Source organism: Polyodon spathula, chromosome 3 (assembly GCF_017654505.1).
Source record: "Polyodon spathula isolate WHYD16114869_AA chromosome 3, ASM1765450v1, whole genome shotgun sequence".
Taxonomy (NCBI): Eukaryota; Metazoa; Chordata; class Actinopteri; order Acipenseriformes; family Polyodontidae; genus Polyodon; species Polyodon spathula.
Genome location: NC_054536.1, coordinates 23,583,579 through 23,602,921, shown reverse-complemented (window position 1 = coordinate 23,602,921; position 19,343 = coordinate 23,583,579). Strand labels below are relative to the sequence as shown.

The 19,343-nt window shown below is 37.7% G+C and overlaps 1 protein-coding gene across 2 annotated transcripts in view; it reads right to left on the bottom strand.

Moving 5' to 3' along the window:
- The window catches only part of LOC121312872 (glutathione S-transferase A-like), a 42,584-nt gene extending 24,106 nt beyond the window's left edge, over positions 1-18,478 (bottom strand). Inside the window, exons 1-6 of one of the 2 annotated variants that reach the window (XM_041244741.1) lie at positions 18,085-18,478; positions 15,220-15,285; positions 14,416-14,521; positions 11,944-12,062; positions 11,573-11,661; positions 5,708-9,450 (exon numbers count right to left, since the gene is read on the bottom strand). In XM_041244741.1, coding sequence (XP_041100675.1) covers positions 9,318-9,450; positions 11,573-11,661; positions 11,944-12,062; positions 14,416-14,521; positions 15,220-15,285; positions 18,085-18,252 — 681 coding nt within the window. In that variant the 5' untranslated portion in view covers positions 18,253-18,478 and the 3' untranslated portion in view covers positions 5,708-9,317. Of the gene's footprint in view, positions 1-5,707; positions 9,451-11,572; positions 11,662-11,943; positions 12,063-14,415; positions 14,522-15,219; positions 15,286-18,084 lie in introns of those variants that run through there. The other variant, XM_041244742.1, reaches the window with a different exon arrangement.
- Positions 18,479-19,343: the final 865 nt, after the last annotated feature.

The window sequence follows — 19,343 nt, the reverse complement described above, 5'->3', positions numbered from 1 at the left end:
GTAAACTATGGGAAAAAACATGGCAAAACTGCAAACATACAGTGCAAAAATGCTATGATGCATTTTATAGGGAAGGAACTATGCCCTATGTCGTAATGGACAAGTGGTCCCTGGGTCACAGATGAGAGAAGACCTTAAGTAAATTACTAAACTGATAACTTTAAAACACACATTAATGTTGCAGGCTGAGCGTACGGCTCCTTGTTAATCAAGACAGTTTTGGACAGCTAATTTTTTTATTTTTTTAACCTGTATTGCAATGAATACTGGTACCTTTAACGCAATAAAGAGGGATTGCTGTAAGTTAACAACTGGTAGCAACCTGTGCCAATCACTACTCTTACGAAGTGGAAATACTGTACATCCAAGCCTGTGGAGAAGTGCTAGAAGCCCAAAAAGACCAGAATAAAATACAACAGCTACTTTCTAAAATTTGTAAAAGGAAAGACTCACAGTGCCTGAAGCCTGTCAACCGCACAAGCAATTTTTCAGTGCGTTAAAAAAAAAAGGGAAGCATTCTATTATTTCTAGCTACTAAATCAGAATTAATGGGGCCTTCATGTGACAGCAGTTGAATGTACTGTGCTGTAGGCACTGGGATTGGCTGCAACAAGAGTGCAAAAAGTAATTGTTAAACAAATTGGCCAGGGCAGATGGGATTTAGGGCAATCTGGTATCTGGAATGTTTTTTTTTTTTTTTTTTAATTCAAGGGATCTGATCAGCCGAACTGTGCTGCCACAATGCAGAAGTGATTTTCAATTTATAATATAGATTATTTGGCTGTAAAACTATGCCTTGAAACTCTTAGTTTCGTTTAAGCATTTTTTTTCTTCCAAAGATGCCAACTTGTTTTCTTTGCTATTGGCAACAGACAGAGTTCCAATGGTGTATTCATTTCATTTGAGTAATGTAGTAGCAGATATTTGTATAGCTTGGTGTGCTGCAACTATGCCAGAAAAAATGTACTGTGTCCCATAATCCCTCCTTTTAATCTGCTTTTAAATCCTGATTTAACAAAAAACATATTTGGAAAAGAGAATCCCCCTGTTTACTTTCTGTTTTGCTTCCTGAGCTAAAGAGAGTGTAAATATGCACTGTATTTTCTGACCTACTCTTGTAGTGATTATGCCTTTTACTGTATATGTACAGTAGTGGCCAGCAGGAAGAAGTCTGAGCCACAAAGTGTAAACTACCATAGAGAAAAGTAATAAATACATAAATAAAAAAAACTGTCAACCAGTTGTGGTTTCAGATAGACATTTTTATAGCATTGAAGTCTGCAACCTGCAAATTATTTGGAATTAGTCAAAGATGTAGTCACCATTTTTCATGCTTAGAGATAACACAATACTACACCACAAATTGCTAAAGGTATGTGGACAGCATGACCAGACCCCACGTTTTAAAGGATAGTTTGCAGTTAACTGTGATATTTAACACATTAATAAAACAGTTTTTTTCAGTTATTTTCAAAAAAGCATATAAAAAGAAACAGCTCACTGTCCCCGGCTCCAGTACTTCAGCAAGCAATCAAAATAAATCAACCCAGTTCTGCGATGGCAAGACTCACACTGTCATAGCATGTAATACACCCTGGTTTGAATAGAAGTCAACTTTGACTTTAAGTCTTGCACAGCTCTCCATTAGTCTGTGCATTTCAGAAATACTTATGACAATGAGTAAAAGGATGCACAAGACATGTATCTTAAGAGGCCAAAAAAAACTGGTTCTTAAACTTCTACAACTATCGAAGATGTTTTGATTCAATAATACTAAGATAGTTTTATATATATATATATATATATATATATATATATATATATATATATATATATATATATATATATATATAGTGGTCGAATATATATATAATATATTGTAATAGTGAACAACCAGCAGAATTATCATTGTAGTGTATTATAGTATAAAGAAGTGCTCCAAGTACTGTATAAAGCATTTATCAGAGTGATTTGTGTTACACTTCTACAACACTGTTGGATGTCTTATTTAACTAATAAAATTGAAATGTAGTATAAAATGGAACACGATCAAGGAACATAATTAACAGTTGCTAATTGTATCTAATTGAAGATTGTAACGCCTATTTGATTTAAGTTGTAAAACAGTGGGTGGGTGGAGCAGTGGCAAAGGAATAGCCGGTGCAGCCAGTGCAACTGCACAGGGGCCCATGTAAGTATAGTGCCCTGGAGGGTCGTTAAGTTTGGAAAAAATACATTTAACAGTGATAATATCCTTCACATTTACTTGTTTATTTGCTGATGTTACAACCATATCATTGTAGCTACCGGTGCCAGTAATTATGTTTTTATCATCCCTCGTTTCAACAGGTGCCGTTTTTCACTTAATTAGGTTTCTTAAATGATTGAATTAAAATTAGCTTCCTAGATTTTCTTTTCTTTCCCCACAACTGTCTTTGCATGGGGACTAATTCTGGGCACTGTTTTACATTTCATCATCAGTCGAGTTTTCAAACTCTGGAAACACTCGCTGTTTAGCTAGTTGTTGCTCAATAACATTGCAGCTATGCTTAAAAAACACAATTTGGACCCTACAGTCCTCAATAACTATAGGCCAATCTCCAACCTACCGTTCTCAGATTATAGAGACAGTTGTTGCAATTCAATTACAAACATTTCCAACTCTTAATGGTATATCTGGGAAGTTTCAGTCTGGTTTTCGTACTGCACATAGCACCGAGACGGCCCTTGTCAGAGTTGTGAACGATCTGCTGATAAACTCTGACTCAGGCTTTCCATTGGTATTAATTCTTCTTGATCTATGACTGCCTTTGATACTGTAGACCTTTCCATCCTACTGAATCATCTTGAGAGCACAGTAGGACTGTCTGGTCTTGTCCTATCCTGGTTCAAATCTTATCTTTCTGATAGGTTTCAGTTCATCTTTATTGGGGAGGTAAAATCAGCATTATCGGAAGTTGTCTGTGGTTTTCCATAGGGCTCCATTCTAGGTCCCTTGCTGTTTTCATTATATATGCTACCTTTAGGTGACATTATCCGCAGACACGGAGTGAACTTCCACTGTTATGCTGATATCTGTCCCTAAAGCCAGGAATTTCTTCTGCCTGGGTGTTATTAGCTACTTGCCTTACAGACATCATGCATTGGATGTCACAGAATGTTCTAATGTTCAATTCAGATAAAACAGAGGTTATGCTAGTGGGCTCACAGAACCAACTAAAAGGAAGTGTGGGATTACATGAGCTTTATCCTTGCAGTCTCCCATCAAAACTTAAACTAGAAATTAAGAGTTTGGGGGTCATTGGATGCAAACTAAAGTCCCCCTTTCCATTTTTTTCAGGACCAAGATTGTTTGTGTTTACAATGCAGTTTTCAGGCAAACTCGGTTTGTTTATATGGTGTGTGAACCGGATGGTTACAATATCCTGCAAGATGAAAAATGTTACTGTTTTCTGACCAGGACAATAAATAAGGCTGAAACTGTGACAGTCACAGTTTTCACGGGATGTCTGATAAGTAACCCTAATGCAGTTGCCAAATAAATGTTTAGTTTTTTGTTCTACTTGTTTCTTCAGAATATGAACTAAACTACATGCAGACTCGGTACGGTTCGTTTCCCAAGCAGACATTTGTTCACACTTCACACCAAACGTACCAAACCCTCTAAACAGACCCAGAGTGAACACCAATCTTCACACCAATCTTTCTCTTCTGCCACTGGTGGGGTGGGGGTTACTGGGGTGCCAAACCCCCTTCTTTTAAGGGTCCCCTTCTGTTTTATTCGAAGGCCTCACACAGACACACATCCGCCACAAAAGCAAAAAACCTAAAACTCTGCAGAGCACTGCCCCCTAGTCGCCAATATAGTGCCACTGCATTCCAAAACAAAATAAATGCTCTTTTAAACTCTTCACAGCCAGACTGAGGGAATAAGGCTCTGTCTAATCGAAGACTACCCTACTTTCCCCCTGGTATGAGAAAAAGTGGTAGTGACACTGTCTGTATGGATAACTAACTACAATATGATATAAAATTGAACTCGAGATTCAAACTTCACTTTGGAGATGAACGAAATACATCACACCTAACTCCTAAATTGAGGAAAGACGACTCATATATATATATATATATATATATATATAATATAGTATATATATATAAGATATATATATATATATATATCTATATTATATATGCAGTGAAATGAATGATAAATTATCAGAGAATTAATGTAACCTTTGTTACAGCAATGGCCTTGAATCTCTGCTGATTTTCCATGCCGCCCTCGTTGAAGTTTTACTGTTGCAGCTATTTGGAGAGATTTACAGCGCAGAGTTAGTCATTTCACACACCAACTGCAGAAAAAATGGCAATCCCCACTGGAAAATAAATTCTGTTATTAAGGAATTGTATCTCATTTTCAGTCTGGGAGTAAGCTAGATGCTTATAAACGGTTTACTAGATTACTTAAACGACACAAAGAGCAGATTTTTTAATTTAAATTCAATTTAATGTAATTTATTAAAATGTCTGAAGACAGCAGTGATAAAAATGTGTCCAATTTAGGTTACACAAGGCATGCAGTTATTTTATTAGTATTGACAATTTGCCTTAATCTTTGTAAAATTGAGCCCACTTCCACTTCTACTGCAGATGGAATCTTGTTACTATCAAACATAGCAATGCACTCAATATCTAGTTTGCCAAGTCTTGGAAACCTCAGATGAAGGTTGAAAAAATTGCCATGCACATCCAATCACTTAATTTGAGCCTATCTACAAGTCGACATTGCACAATAGTACAGAACGGAGGATGTTTACATTTGAAGCTGTTCAGACAAGAAAGTGCATTCATTTGCTTTTTTTAAGGATATGGGTGACTACAGTATATAATATTAAGGTACCTTTGTACATTTGCTGGATTTGGTATCCAAAAAAAAAAAAAAAAAAAAAAAAAAAAAGACTATTTTTTACCCTAAAGGACGCCATACAAGGAAAAAACACTTTTTAAAAAAAATGAGAATCATAAAGAAAGTGGAAAATCAAGCCAGTTAAAAAGTCTGTGTATGGTATGCCATTAGTTTCTTAGAACATCACTTCTTCTCCCAGTACATGGTAGAGTATATCAAGCGAGGTGATGAAATCCATTCAACTAAATGGTAGAGTATGTGAGAAAAAGGAACATCTGCAACAAAAAAAAGTTCAGATGTCACATGTGCCTGTTACTAGTCATTTTTCTTTTTAAATCTATCTATTTGCTGATTTTTTTTTTTTTTTTTAAAGGCAGCACTACAGCTTTACAGATAATGTAATAATCAACGGTATGCATGAATATATGTACATTTGTGTGCGAGACAGTTGAAACAGAAAATAGATAAGTCAAAACCATTTAAAAAAAAAAAAAAAACATGTTATGCGTGAATGTGTGAAGTCTATGTTTGGAAAAAAACTAACTTTTAAATACCCTATTCTTTTGAATTTGAGACGCAGCCCAAATTTTCCACTCTCAACGAGAGGAAAAAAAATCAAATAAAGCTGCATTTGCTTGTATAACAAAAAAAAATGTATGGAGGCAGTGTATGTAGTGCAAATGTATGCAGGCATCTGCTGTCAGAGCATTACAGTATGTGCTGCTTCTCATTTCCAGTTATGGTTACTCGCATGTTTTTCTCTCTTTTTCTGAACTCTGGTATTGCTTGGCAAGTAGAAAATATGGGGGTCTGATTAGATCTGAGCCTAATAATGAAATGCTGAAATTGTAAAAGCTTCTCTTTGAATGCCTCATGCTTTCGCCGAACAAAAGCTTACTTTGTTTCCATGTAGGAGGAGAGCGTCTGCTCTGCAGGAAAACTGTTACGGAACCCTTCAACTGCCAGCCAGTCATGTTACTGTTTGTGTACTTGAGCTGTCACATCTTTTGTTGGCGATTTTAATACATGCATCACTATACTCTGCTCGAATTTAACATGCAGGCCGTTTATGAGAAGAAAACATTGATTTAAAAAGTGAGTTTTAAATTAGAAGGAATGTGGTACACAAGCTTATATTCATGACAATATGGTATCACTTACATCATCAACAAACTACAGTTTCAACAGCCTGAAGAAGACCCTGAGGAAAACATATGGCCCTCAGTATAGATATGCTGTATAGGTGTACTGTATGCTGTACTGTATACTCTGCACCAGCTTTAAAGGTTAGTTATTGGATTGCCATTGTTTATCCCTTTGTAAAATATGCTGAAAGGGACATTTTAAGTGTAAACCCATTCACGCTATAAGATTTGACCTATTGGGAATCTCACTACATGATCCAATAAATTGCAGCTAATGGCTCAGTGCTAGAAGAGTACTTTACTCAGAGTGCAAACGTCTGCTAAGTTATATAAATCTGGAAAGATGAAAAGATTTTCTAATTTTAAACACTTTCCTCAGATGATCTCATGGATGTCTTCTTGCTCACTGGGAATGAATAAATCATTTCAAAAAATTCTTGAATAGTATATGAACAGAAATGTCCATATTAGACAAGGGAACTGTTCCCCATATTTTCCAAAGTACAGTAGGGACTACCTTGGCATTTATGCCAATTATTTTATTTTTCACCAACCACTAGCAGTTTTGAACCAAAAAAGGTTCAATTATTGGTATGTAATATTCCTGATTTGTAACTATTTGCTTCATACAAGTATTATTGCTTATCCATAATGACTATGGATGAGACTTTATCAGACAGTTTTATGTTATTTCATTATTATTTGCTAATTCTTTTATTGGTTTAGGGCAGGGCTCTTCAATTGGCGGCCCATGGGCCACACCCGGCCAGCAAGGGGCAACCAAGAAAAAACAAAAACATTGACATTGTAAATCAGACATACAACTAGATTGCTGAGGAAGTCAAGTGGAAATGGCTGCCACAATGAGTACTGGAGGCAAGCTGGAGCATTTGAAGCTCTGGAGGAGAACAGTTGTAGATTTAAACGGTAAACTAAAACAACTATTGCCTGCTGCAGCGTTTTGATCTCTGTAATGCCGGGACAGTAGGTCTGGTTGCTGGGAGAAGTCTGCATTAGAAGTAGATGGTACCAAGTTTCCATCAGAGAATGGAATTCTAAATTTTGCAAAGAGATTGGGTCGTAGCATATGCAAGACAGCTTGACGGAGAAGGAGTGTGAGATTGGGGTTGAATAGGAGGTTAATAATGATAGACTACAACCCCTGAATTTTGCCCTAAGGCTAACATATAATAGTAATATTATAGTACAACATCTACACTATTAAAGTGCCACATACACTTTTCCGTTAAATGCTCACACGGTTCTATTATTAAAGTACTATTCATATGGTAACATGTGTAAGTCTTGTTCAATATACTAACATTACGCTACATAATATTTATTATACTGCTTAAAAATGTGCAGAGTAAAATACTTCTGACCCTCCTGCTAAGTTCCCCCCTCCAATCTGGCCCCCTTAAAAAACTAGTTGAAAAGCCCTGGTTTAGGGTTTAGGCTTAAGGTTTGTGCGTTAGGGTTGTGAGTAGGGGTTCGAGGAGAGTCAGACAAATCCCAGGCATTTCTGTTCGGTTTCACAGACCCCGTCTACCATTGACCCTGGAAAAAATTGCATATATTCAAGATTAACGAAAAGTTAATTTCATGCACAATATTTAAAATACTCCTGGAGTATGGTAATTCTTGACTAGAAAAAGTTATTTTCACAAAGGTCAATTGGACATAGTCCAGTGTTATATGAGGGCATAATTTAATCCTGCAAGGGGGCAGGTTTAAATTGAGATTACTGTAAATCCAGTCTTTCCTCAGTCTTAAGAAAATTTGATTACTTGGACTATGTAAATGATCACAGGGGTGCTCCTTTAAGACCAGAAAGAAGAAAACTTCTAAACAGAAGTTATCCTATAAACTATTACAATTACATTAAAGTCTGTGATCATTTTCAGATGTATGAAGAATATGTAGTACAGCTACCAATGTTACTTGGCAGGAGAAGCCTCTTCTCCTGTTTTACATGTTTTGGCAAACCTTAAGGTTTTTGGCTAGTACAAATTTTCATTTGGAAAGTGTGGATTTAGTAGGTGCCAGTAAACCAGTACCTGGGAGTAACGGCTTCATAGATGGATGTCATATTCCTAAAAGACACCCGGCAAAGGTGAATTATGAAAAATACAGGAACAGGAAAAAATGGTTTTCAATCAAAAAGTTGAGCACACCGAAGTTATTGCTCAAGAATTTTCCAGAATCAGTGTATACCCAGTTTGAAAAATGATAATATGGTGGCATTTTTACTTGGCAACAGTGGCTATGCACAGACCACTTCAAGGCAGTAGGAGTTTCACAACAATGGTATAAAAACAAACACACCTTGTGGAATGCATGCTTGGCCTATGGAAGAGTCACATCCAGTGCCTACTAAAGACACTTCACTTTCAACCTATGAAGTACATATATATGACTGTTCAGCATGTTAGTTTATTGCATCACGCACGAGGCTGTGCAGTGGCTGTGTGGAAGGGCAGCAGCAGCAATTGAAGTGTAGTCTTTTTTTTTTTGGGGGGGGGGCACGGTCAAATGAGGGGCGGTGCAACGGAGGATTGATGTACTGTAGCAACAAACACAGACAATGAGCTGCTGCTAGGACAAGGTATAAATACGACACAATTTACAGGTGCTGTCAAGTCACTGTACCTATCTCTGCAATATGTTTTCTTACCTAACTGAGAGTGCCTTTACATTTTATCATTACGCACCTTGGCTCATTAATCAACTATGGTTTTAAATTGAAAGAGACAACTCTACAGAAAGCTTTACTGTTAGGGGGAAGAAAAAAAAAAAAAAAATCCAGGATGTTTTAATTATATTAACATATATAGTGCACCGATACGTAGATAACAACCTATTTAACATTACTTGTGCTCTCATTTATAATATTTTAGTATTGGACTTCAGTTTTTCAATGGCATGTAAACCACTTTCTATAATTATACGCTACAATTGAACAATTTCTGACAAGCAAGTTTTAGCACTATTATTTAAATCAGTGATATAAATGAAATTAGATATCTAAACTTTTTTTTGTTTAAAAACCTAATCGCACTGTTCATTTCAAACACCGTTTTAAATCTAACTTGATTAGACTTTACAAGACAACACTTATTTTCTTAAGCTTAATGCGGAAAAGGAAGCACTTCACAAATTATGTATTACTGTATATAAACAGGAGTCTTACATGAATCAATTACATAACATTTTGGTCAGTACGGCAGACAAAGTCCTTATAAAACCTCACAGGTGATGCTTAATTAGAAGTCTTTAAGGATGTCCATCCCCTGGGGGTTTTCTTTCCAGTGAGGTGGCCAGGAAGCCTCGACACTGGGGCGCTTCTTCACTAGATTATGGTACTCCCCTAACTTGATGAACTTCTCCAGGGACAACCTGAATAAGAGACATTACACAACTAACAAAGATGTGGGGAAAATATGCATACCGCAGTATGAATATAGTCTGTTCCCAAATAAGCACCAGCTTAGACAAGAACACAGTGTTGTGCAGATGACTACTAGCCAGACAACTTCAGATTGTGAAGTAGCTGTCTCCCCAACCCCCCCACCCCCATTCCATCATGCAACCCAAAAAAACTGGGAGATAAATTGCTAAGATATTATGCCACAACCAATATACAGTGGGATCTGCATGTTCCTACCCATGTGCTGCATGTTACAGCATGCCACCCGTTGCAATGAGGCAGAAAACACTAAAATAACAGCTGGGGTTGCTGTGGTCTTTCATTGAATGCTTTTGGAAGACTGTCCAGTCACTTCACAGCATAATACACTGCCGCCATTTGATAATGAATGGGAAGCAAATAGATAAATATATTTATTTTTGGTGCCTGTGCCTGTGCCCCCCCCCCCCCCCCCAAAAAATACCTTTCTACATATCTCACTGTATCAAGTGCTTTTGTGCATACATCATAACTTTTAGATGATATACAAAAGCTGGGACAACAACAAGGTCGGCTTTCTAATAAACAAAACTGAGTAGCACAGAGGCATTATCATGGGACATACAACTTAATTCAAAGACATGATAGCGTCACACTTGACTAGCATTAGTATTTGTTTTCTTGATATAGCAAATCTTGTAGAGACTAAAACGTTATTTTACAGCATAATTGAAAAAGATAATTTACGAGGTTTTATTTTGGGGCCTGGAGGAAGGGCTGCCCTTGGCCATGGATTCCCTAAGGTTTCCTCCTGTCACCTCTGCGTGTGCAGGGCTTTTACCTTACCCGAGCACCAGGTGGTTTAGTTCTGCGAAATGGCAGAGTTAGGAGGTCATGTCCTTTTTTGGGGAAGATGGCCTCAAGTGCCACTTGTCCTGCCCGCTGGCTTGGTTTCATCCAATTCACATAGCGATTTGATTATAGTTTTGCCAGTGTAGGGGCATGGGCCAAATTCAAATAAACATGCCTGTATAGGATAGTTATCTGTCAATTCAATAAATCATTCATTTCATTCCACTGATAGCTGTCTCCTTTCTGAATATTGATATGGCAATGTCAATCAGCAGTCTTTTTTTGTCTTCTTTTCTACAACAATGTCTGGTCTGTTTGCCTGCACGGTTTAGTCTGTGACAATTCCTATATTATTGTTATTAAATGTAGGCTAATGCAGTCTAGATTCAGTTTTTTACAGTGACCCCTTAATAAGCGTAATTCCATCAAAAATAACTTGTTCTCCAGTACATAGCACAGCTAGTGCATTGAAATAGTGGTCTACTTAGGTTGTTTTGGCTGAATTTCCAGTTAATCAAATTAGAATATGCAGTGATTTTATTTATTCTAAATATATTTCAAAAGGGTTCTAAGTAGTTTTTTGACCCTTGAAATGTGACAAACCAAACTTGCCATCACAGCAAGTATTACAACAAATGTCCACTCACAAGTTGTTTAACCTATTACAGTTTCTTAGGTTAAACCAACATACCGTATATACCAGGGGTGGCCAATCCCAGTCCTGGAGAGCCACAGGGTCTTCTGGTTTTTATTCCACCCGAGTTCTCAATTACTTGAACCAACTGTTTTCTTAATTGGTCAACACTAACATTCCTAGGTCTTAACCCATTGAAGATTTAAAAGACCCAGAAAACCTGCAGGATTATGGCTCTCCAGGACCAGGACTGCCCACCCCTGGTACAGATGGTATTGTATTGTAACATGATTTTCAATGTGTGGCACCTGCTGGTGAAAAGATATATTTCAGTTATAAGGTCTAGAAATTTCAGTTTCTAGCCACACAGTGCCATCTAGCGTGCAAAACACATAATGTCTGGTTAAATGGCAGGTCGCACCAACTTCAACTGCGCTGTATTTTTATTTAAATACTGCACTCAGTCTGATCCTTTATATCAGTTCCCATGACAACCGATATCATGGGAACCAAAGAAGAAACTTTCTACTGTATATTACTGCATCAAAATACTCCGAGTGACAATGTTGAAACGGACAACATTTTATGTTTTGTTTATCTTTTTCTCCCCCCCAATATGAACCTACCCAAAGCGGAATGCATAAGCAATCTGTGGAAAAACCAAGACATCAGCCATTGTAAAGTGTTTTCCTGCTGCATACGACCCAGCATCCATCTGTGAAACAAAAATATATTTGTCATTTTAAAGTACTTCATAATATAGTCTTCAGCTCCCACTAATATCATATGGAGATACAGTGCTGGCAAATCATGGAAACAAGATGTAATATTCAGATATAAGTAACACCATTTGGATGCATCACGTAAAAATGGACTCAAAAGAACTAAAAACAAACGCTATGTGTTTAATGTAGCATGTATTAGATTTGGGACAGTTCATTTCCAAACTCTGTATTCTATGTGTTTGCCATGTTGCCATAGCACTTCTTATCGTTACCTTCTGAAAGTAGCCCTCCCAGAGCTGCAGCTCGGCACTCAGAGCCTCCTTGTTCCTATTCACAGCAGAGTCGTGACGCTCGCTCTCAGGAACCCTCCACGTATAATAAATTACATCAGCTGAAAAACAGAGCAACAGACTGAGCGAGATTCCATCAGCAATGACGACCCATGAGCAAGGGAACTCAGCTACTTTACCTAAAGGTTTTTCTGTATGGGCACTTTCGCATTTCTATTCATGTCCTTCTCTTACTGCACTGTCTTGGCTGTACACACAATGGAATTAAAACTCAAAATGACCATCCCCACCCATATCCTATTGATTTAGGCAGCTATCACATAACTTATCCAAATGGCGTGTGCCATATTTAAAGAGAATATGCTACTAGGATAGATTCATTTCTTGGGATTTGCATCTTTTCTGTACCACTTATTTTTTTATATATACAGCACTGTGCAAAAGTTTTAGGCAGGTGTGAAAAAATACTATAAAGTACAAAGGCTTTCAAAAAGACATGTTAATAGTTTATACTGATCAATTAACCAAATGCAAAGTGAGTGAACAGAAGAAAAATTTTAATCAAATCCATATTTGGTGTGACCACCGTTTACCTTCAAAACAGCATCAATTCTTCTAGGTACACTTGCACAAAGTCAGGGATTTTGTAGGCATATAGTTAGGTTTATGATTAAACAATTATACCAAAACAGGTGCTAATGATCATCAATTCAATATGTAGGTTTAAACACAATCATTAACTGAAACAGAAACAGCTGTGTAGGAGGAATAAAACTGGGTGAGGAACAGCCAAACTCAGCTAACAAGGTGAGGTTGCTGAAGACAGTTTACTGTCAAAAGTCATACACCATGGCAAGACTGAGCACAGCAACAAGACACAAGGTAGTTATATTGCATCAGCAAGGTCTTTCCCAGGCAGAAATTTCAAGGCAGGCAGGGTTTCCAGATGTGCTGTCCAAGCTCTTTTGAAGAATCACAAAGAAACGGGCAACGTTGAGGACCGTAGACCCAGTGGTCGGCCAAGGAAACTTACTGCAGCAGATGAAAGACACATCACGCTTTCTTCCCTTTGCAAATCGGAAGATGTCCAGCAATGCCATCAGCTCAGAATTGGCAGAAAAGAGTGGGGCCCTGGTACACCCATCTACTGTCCGGACGTCTGGTCAGAAGTGGCCTTCATTGAAGACTTGCGGCCAAAAAGCATAGCTCCAACGTGGAAACAAGGCCAAGCGACCCAACTATGCACGAAAACACAGGAACTGGGGTGCAGAAAAATGGCAGCAGGTGCTCTGGACTGATGAGTAAAAATTTGAAATATTTGGCTGTAGCAGAAGGCAGTTTGTTCGCCGAAGGGCTGGAGAGCGGTACACGAATGAGTGTCTGCAGGCAACAGTGAAGCATGGTGGAGGTTCCTTGCAAGTTTGGGGCTGCATTTCTGCAAATGGAGTTGGTCAGAATTAATGGTCTCCTCAATGCTGAGAAGTACAGGCAGATCCATCATGCAATACCATCAGGAAGGCATCAGATTGGTCCCAAATTTATTCTGCAGTATGATAACGACCCCAAACATACAGCGAAAGTCATTAAGAACTATCTTCAGTGTAAAGAAGAACAAGGAGTCCTGAAAGTGATGGTATGGCCCCCACAGAGCCCTGATCTCAACATCATCGAGTCTGTCTGGGATTACATGAAGAGAGAGAAGCAACTGAGGCTGCCTAAATCCACAGAAGAACTGTGGTTAGTGCTCCAAGATGTTTGGGCCAACCTACCTGCCGAGTTCCTTCAAAAACTGTGTGCAAGTGTAGCTAGAAGAATTGATGCTGTTTTGAAGGCAAAGGGTGGTCACACCACATATTGATTTGATGTAGATTTTTCTTCTGTTCATTCACTTTGCATTTTGTTAATTGATAAATATAAACAACTAACATGTCTATTTTTGAAAGCATTCTTACTTTACAGCATTTTTTCACACCTGCCTAAAACTTTTGCACAGTACTGTATATATTTTTTTATAAAATGTAGTCCTCGCCAATTTTTTATCCTGGTTTTCTCCCCAATTTAGTATGCCCAATTATCTGCTCACAACCCCCTACCGACTCGAGAAATGGAGGCTGGAACACTCCCCTGCAGAACCACAGGCGCCCTCCCTATTGGCCACAGGGGTCGCTGCTGCGTGGCGAGTCGTGGATTCCCCTGTATTGGTTCAACACTTTGCAAACATTTGTATTGTTCCTAACTAATGGTATGCAAAGAAGAGTTAGGAAAGACTTAAACTGGTAACTATCAGGGAGGGTCCTTCTCTTTCCAAAAAGCTTTCTGTGTATTTTAGGGTACAATATGTTGATTTAAAAACACAAGAAAACCCAGAATACTTAGCTGAAGCAACTCTAATAAGAATTCACTGCAGTACTTTGCAATATCTACCCTGTATTCAGTTCCAGTGTCAGGTCATACCCATTTTTTGGTGGAGAGTGAGTGTCTCAAACATTCTCTGGTAAACCAGTGCTTGTTCTGCTGGGGAATCGGGGATCAGCTGGGTGCCCTGAGACTTGAACTGATTCTGCAAAGAGAGACAGCAACAAGTTCACTGGATTAGCAACAGCCACCTGAGAGAAACACACCTGTGTTTGGGGACATGTGAGGTTTTACTGTAGTTTTGCCACCCAATTTAAACTGGCTGACCAACACCACTTACCTGGCGCAAATGAAAAGGAAAGGTTAATTATAACATTTTAAGCTGCAATACTGTGCTCTCATATCGTAGATACATCTGATATGGATCACTATGATAGAAATCAGCTACTGTACTTTATTATGTTAAATTATCAAGAATACAGAAACAGAATATGAAAAGGTGTCTGTCTGTATATGGTTTAAATAAATTTAAAAAAAAAAGCTTGTTGATTGTTGAAAAAAATCTGTTGGTCAAGTGCCCCAAAGGTCCTTCCCCTAAAAAGTGAAGAGGAGGCAAAAAGGTGAGTTTGCTGGTTGTCACAACACCACATTCAAAATACCACTCACAAAATACTCAAAGGAGATACATTTTACCTATAAAAGAAAATGGTTTCAGAACTTTAGGAGTATTCACCTTACACAATAGTGTATTAAATTAAATTGTTGTTGCTGCTGCTAACAATAATTATGCAGTATTTGTTGCTGCAATATCACACACTACTGTAGGACAAGTATAGGGACACAAGGTGTCCCATACATGTGGAAAGATTGTATTGTATTAAGATATAAAATGCATAAACTCACCTCCAAATATAAACAGGCACCAAAGGATTCATTAATTATATTATCACCATGCTTGAATGAGGGAAGCTACAAGACACAACAAACACTATTTTAGTTGAATATTATTGTTATAACAAGATGTGACAATTTACATTTTCGTACAGGAATAATTTACCCTAACCCTGAATTTATGTATTGTAAATTCTACAATACATAAATCAATGTAGGTTTCTATGTCATATACCTATACAATTAGGGTTCTGCATTTTACGCGACCTATTTTTATAAATTGTAATTCAACTTATACCCCCTAGATGTCCCTGCAGCCACTGCAGTTACAGTAGTCGAATTCACAATTAACAATACACATCACGCTCTGACCAATTAGAAAAATAAAAATTAATTATGATGAGTATACATGGTAATTAAATAAATTGATGTGTTAAAAGAAAAAAAAAACGAGACGCAAAGTCATCACAATCAAAAAGCATTTCATTGAGCGAACGCACGCAACGATATCCACCTGGTGTTCTGTACACCTGGGTATAATTTATCTTTGGACCACACTGGAGTCAACAGACCGACATTTATCATCAGAAAAACAGAAAACGAAAAGCTGAGATTGACAGCTATGACACGGCGTCCTCCAGTAAAAAAACATAAGAGCAGGGTTCGACATTAACCACAGGCCTGACTGGGCCGGTAACGTTTAACTAGTATAATATATAGTGCATATGGCTTTCGTTTCATGAATCCAGGAAAACGGGGCAGTGTGTCAAATCTGAAAATGAATTTGCAAGCCATTTTTTAAAAACATAACTACTAAAACCTTAACTCTGCCGTCACGCGTCATGAAAAAGACCTAGGAGTTTTTGTTGACTCAGAAATGTCTTCATCTAGGCAATGTGGGGAAGCTATAAAAAAGGCTAACAAGATGCTCGGATACATTGTGAAAAGTGTTGAATTTAAATCAAGGGAAGTAATGTTAAAACTGTACAATGCACTTGTAAGACCTCATCTTGAATATTGTGTGCAGTTCTGGTCACCTCGCTATAAAAAAAGATATTGCTGCTCTAGAAAGAGTGCAAAGAAGAGCGACCAGAATTATTCCGGGCTTAAAAGGCATGTCATATGCAGACAGGCTAAAAGAATTGAATCTGTTCAGTCTTGAACAAAGAAGACTACGTGGCGACCTAATTCAAGCATTCAAAATTCGCTTGATGAGATTTTGGGATCAATAAGCTACTAACAACCAAACGAGCAAGATGGGCCGAATGGCCTCCTCTCGTTTGTAAACTTTCTTATGTTCTTATGTCATATTTGTTGTACAGTCTGAATAAGAGACTGCGTACCTAAGTGCTGTGTTGGTGGTACTCCTTCCCGCGGCAGATCTTTTACAAATCGTTTTTTTTTTTTTTTTTTTAACAACTAACCAACTAATAAGCCAAAAGCAAATTGCTGAAATCAGTAAATCATAAAGAATGTAAATTATGAAAAAAAAAAAAAAAAAAACGAACAGAGTGAAAGCTTCATTATGACAGAGGAAAAAAAAAAAAAAAAAAGTAACATTCTGCCTTGTTTGGCGTCTGTTTCCCAGACTTGCAGAAAACAGCAGCTTTACTTGTTGTGAATTCAACATTTCGTTTACATCACATCCAGTCTCACAGTAAGATGTCCCGATGGATATTCAGATACTCAATAGAATTGTCTAACCCTTTCTGATTTGGGATCCGATGTGTTCAGGTCAAAAATGCTGTTCAGAATCTTTCCAGGGCTCGTTGGTATCACTCAGCAAGTTTGGCGCTGACTTGGGACAGGGTACACAAGCTACAACGCTCAAAGTAGGATTGTTATTATTTTGCATTATGACTATTGTTTTAATAGTGTTTAATACTAGGATTAGGAATGGGAATTTCGAATCGTTTCCTAGTTGAATACACATGGTGCAACAGTGTTATGTATACAATTACCCAAACTCTGGTCCCTTATGCTACCAAGAGTAAAAGGCAAATGAGTGTGCACAAGCAGACAGCATAACAGTGTAAGCCGGTAGAGTTTAAACAATGTCCAAGACGAGATTTCTTCGCTCTATACCCTATTTCCATAGGCACAAGTTCTCTTGTTTACTGAATTAAAATACACTGAACTCAATCAGCAGCAACGTCACATAACGTATCTCCTCCAATTAAAGCAACAGTAACATAATATTGCGCAAACAACCAAATAATTTTTGCTGTAGTGTATTCAGAATAAAACACCTATCATGTAGCAACCTAAATATTCTACATATGTTTAATTCTAACAAATAATAGTGTAAACATGTAAACAGTGCGACTCAACATTTTGTAGGCGGTGGCGGTGTGGTAATTTTACTATATTTACTGGCATTGTAAATGACATTAAAAAAGTTATTTATATTTGCTTTTAACAATACTGCTACAATGCGTGTTCGAGCAAAACTGTTGGAACAGTGTATGATACATTGTGAACAGTGCGTTCTTTACAGCGGATTTGTGATGCACGGCTATTACAATCATTACTGTAGTCAGCTGATCTCTCCAATGGGGGGGGGGGGGTAAAGCAGAAAACAAATTCGTGCCTAACTTTTATTTTAGTTTCATCAAAATAAATAATCCTTGAAAATCTATTCGATTTTTTATTTATTTTTTTTAAATCCGGGATGCTCTTGTTCAATTCCGAATCCCGATTGTTAGGTTTTAACATCCCATACATTTCCTCATACACAATACCTTCTACTCGGAATACTTTACATTATTTCGTGTTTTTATTTAATTATTTTTTATTTATTTTTATTTTTTTAACCAACTAAAGAAATGCATATTAAATCTAAAACAACACACATGTTACTAAACACTACACACGCACCTGTCCTCTGGGATTTATCGCCATAACTGCCTCCGATTTGTGCTCATTTTTCTCAAAAGATAGCAGCTTCTGCTTGTAGCCCTGCAAATTCTTCTCTTCCAGGGCAATCATGACTCTCCAGCAAGGAGGGGAGCCCGAGCCCCAGTACAGAAACATACTGCTGGCCATAGCTAAGAATGAGATTTTGCAACGAAGTGCGGGTCAACAGAAAAGAAGCGCTAGAGATATCGAAGAATCTTGACCCTTCTGATTTTCTAATTGGAGACAGCCTGCCCCAATTTATTACTCTATGCTACGACGCACATACAGCCGCTACACATACTCAATTAGTTTATAAGGCAAGTTCAATTCAAGCAAAGTGCATGGGAGAAAGGGTCAAGCATGATACATGCTTTTGCTTCTTAATCACAGCCTCCTCCCCTCCCCAATTCAGTAAGTGTTTCAATACTGAATCAAAATGGACACCCTTATTGCCTATTGTGATGGTGTTCATCTGATCAACTTATAGACGCTTAGAAATCCTATTTGTATGTGCATGTAAAATAATGGGTAAGTTGATAGCAATGCTGGTTGATGCACATGTCTTTACCTCAGGATAGCTGACACACTAACACCCAATGCAGAATGACTGGATGGGACATATGTTCTACATTTTCTCCCCAAAAATCTGTGTTTCTGTTACGCACAGCATTTTTGTGGGTGGTATTGAAACCTCCATTAATGAATATCAAGATGCTCTGTTTAGTTAAAAAAAAAAAAAAAACAGGAACAAGTGTCACAGCCGCAGGTGTTCTGCATTTATCATCTGTTATTACTGGATATCAGCTTGGTTCAGAATGAAAATCACAGATGTTTTCAATGTGTTCATTTAAACAAAAGAAACAGTGGATATTAAGTGAATATTTATAGGAGCTCATCTTCATTTTGTTTAATACCCGTATTTGAATATTTTCTTTAGGCTCCTGTGCAATTTTGTCATGACCTGCTGTCCAGATAAGCTGTGTACCTGCCGTTTTTACGCTTAAAAAAAATCTGAAATACGCACTAAATTTAAATTTAATCTGCAAAAATTCGCATAGCAATTTTGCTGCACAGCTTGTCTGCCCCCAGAATACAATGTCTTCAGTTACTAGGAAACTACACAGGAAAAAACAAACCTTACAAACCTGGCTATCGCTTTTGTCTTTGCAGCCAATCAGTAAGAATAAGAAAAAAATCAAAGCTACACAGGTTAAAGCATAAACACCCCAGTCCAGCTA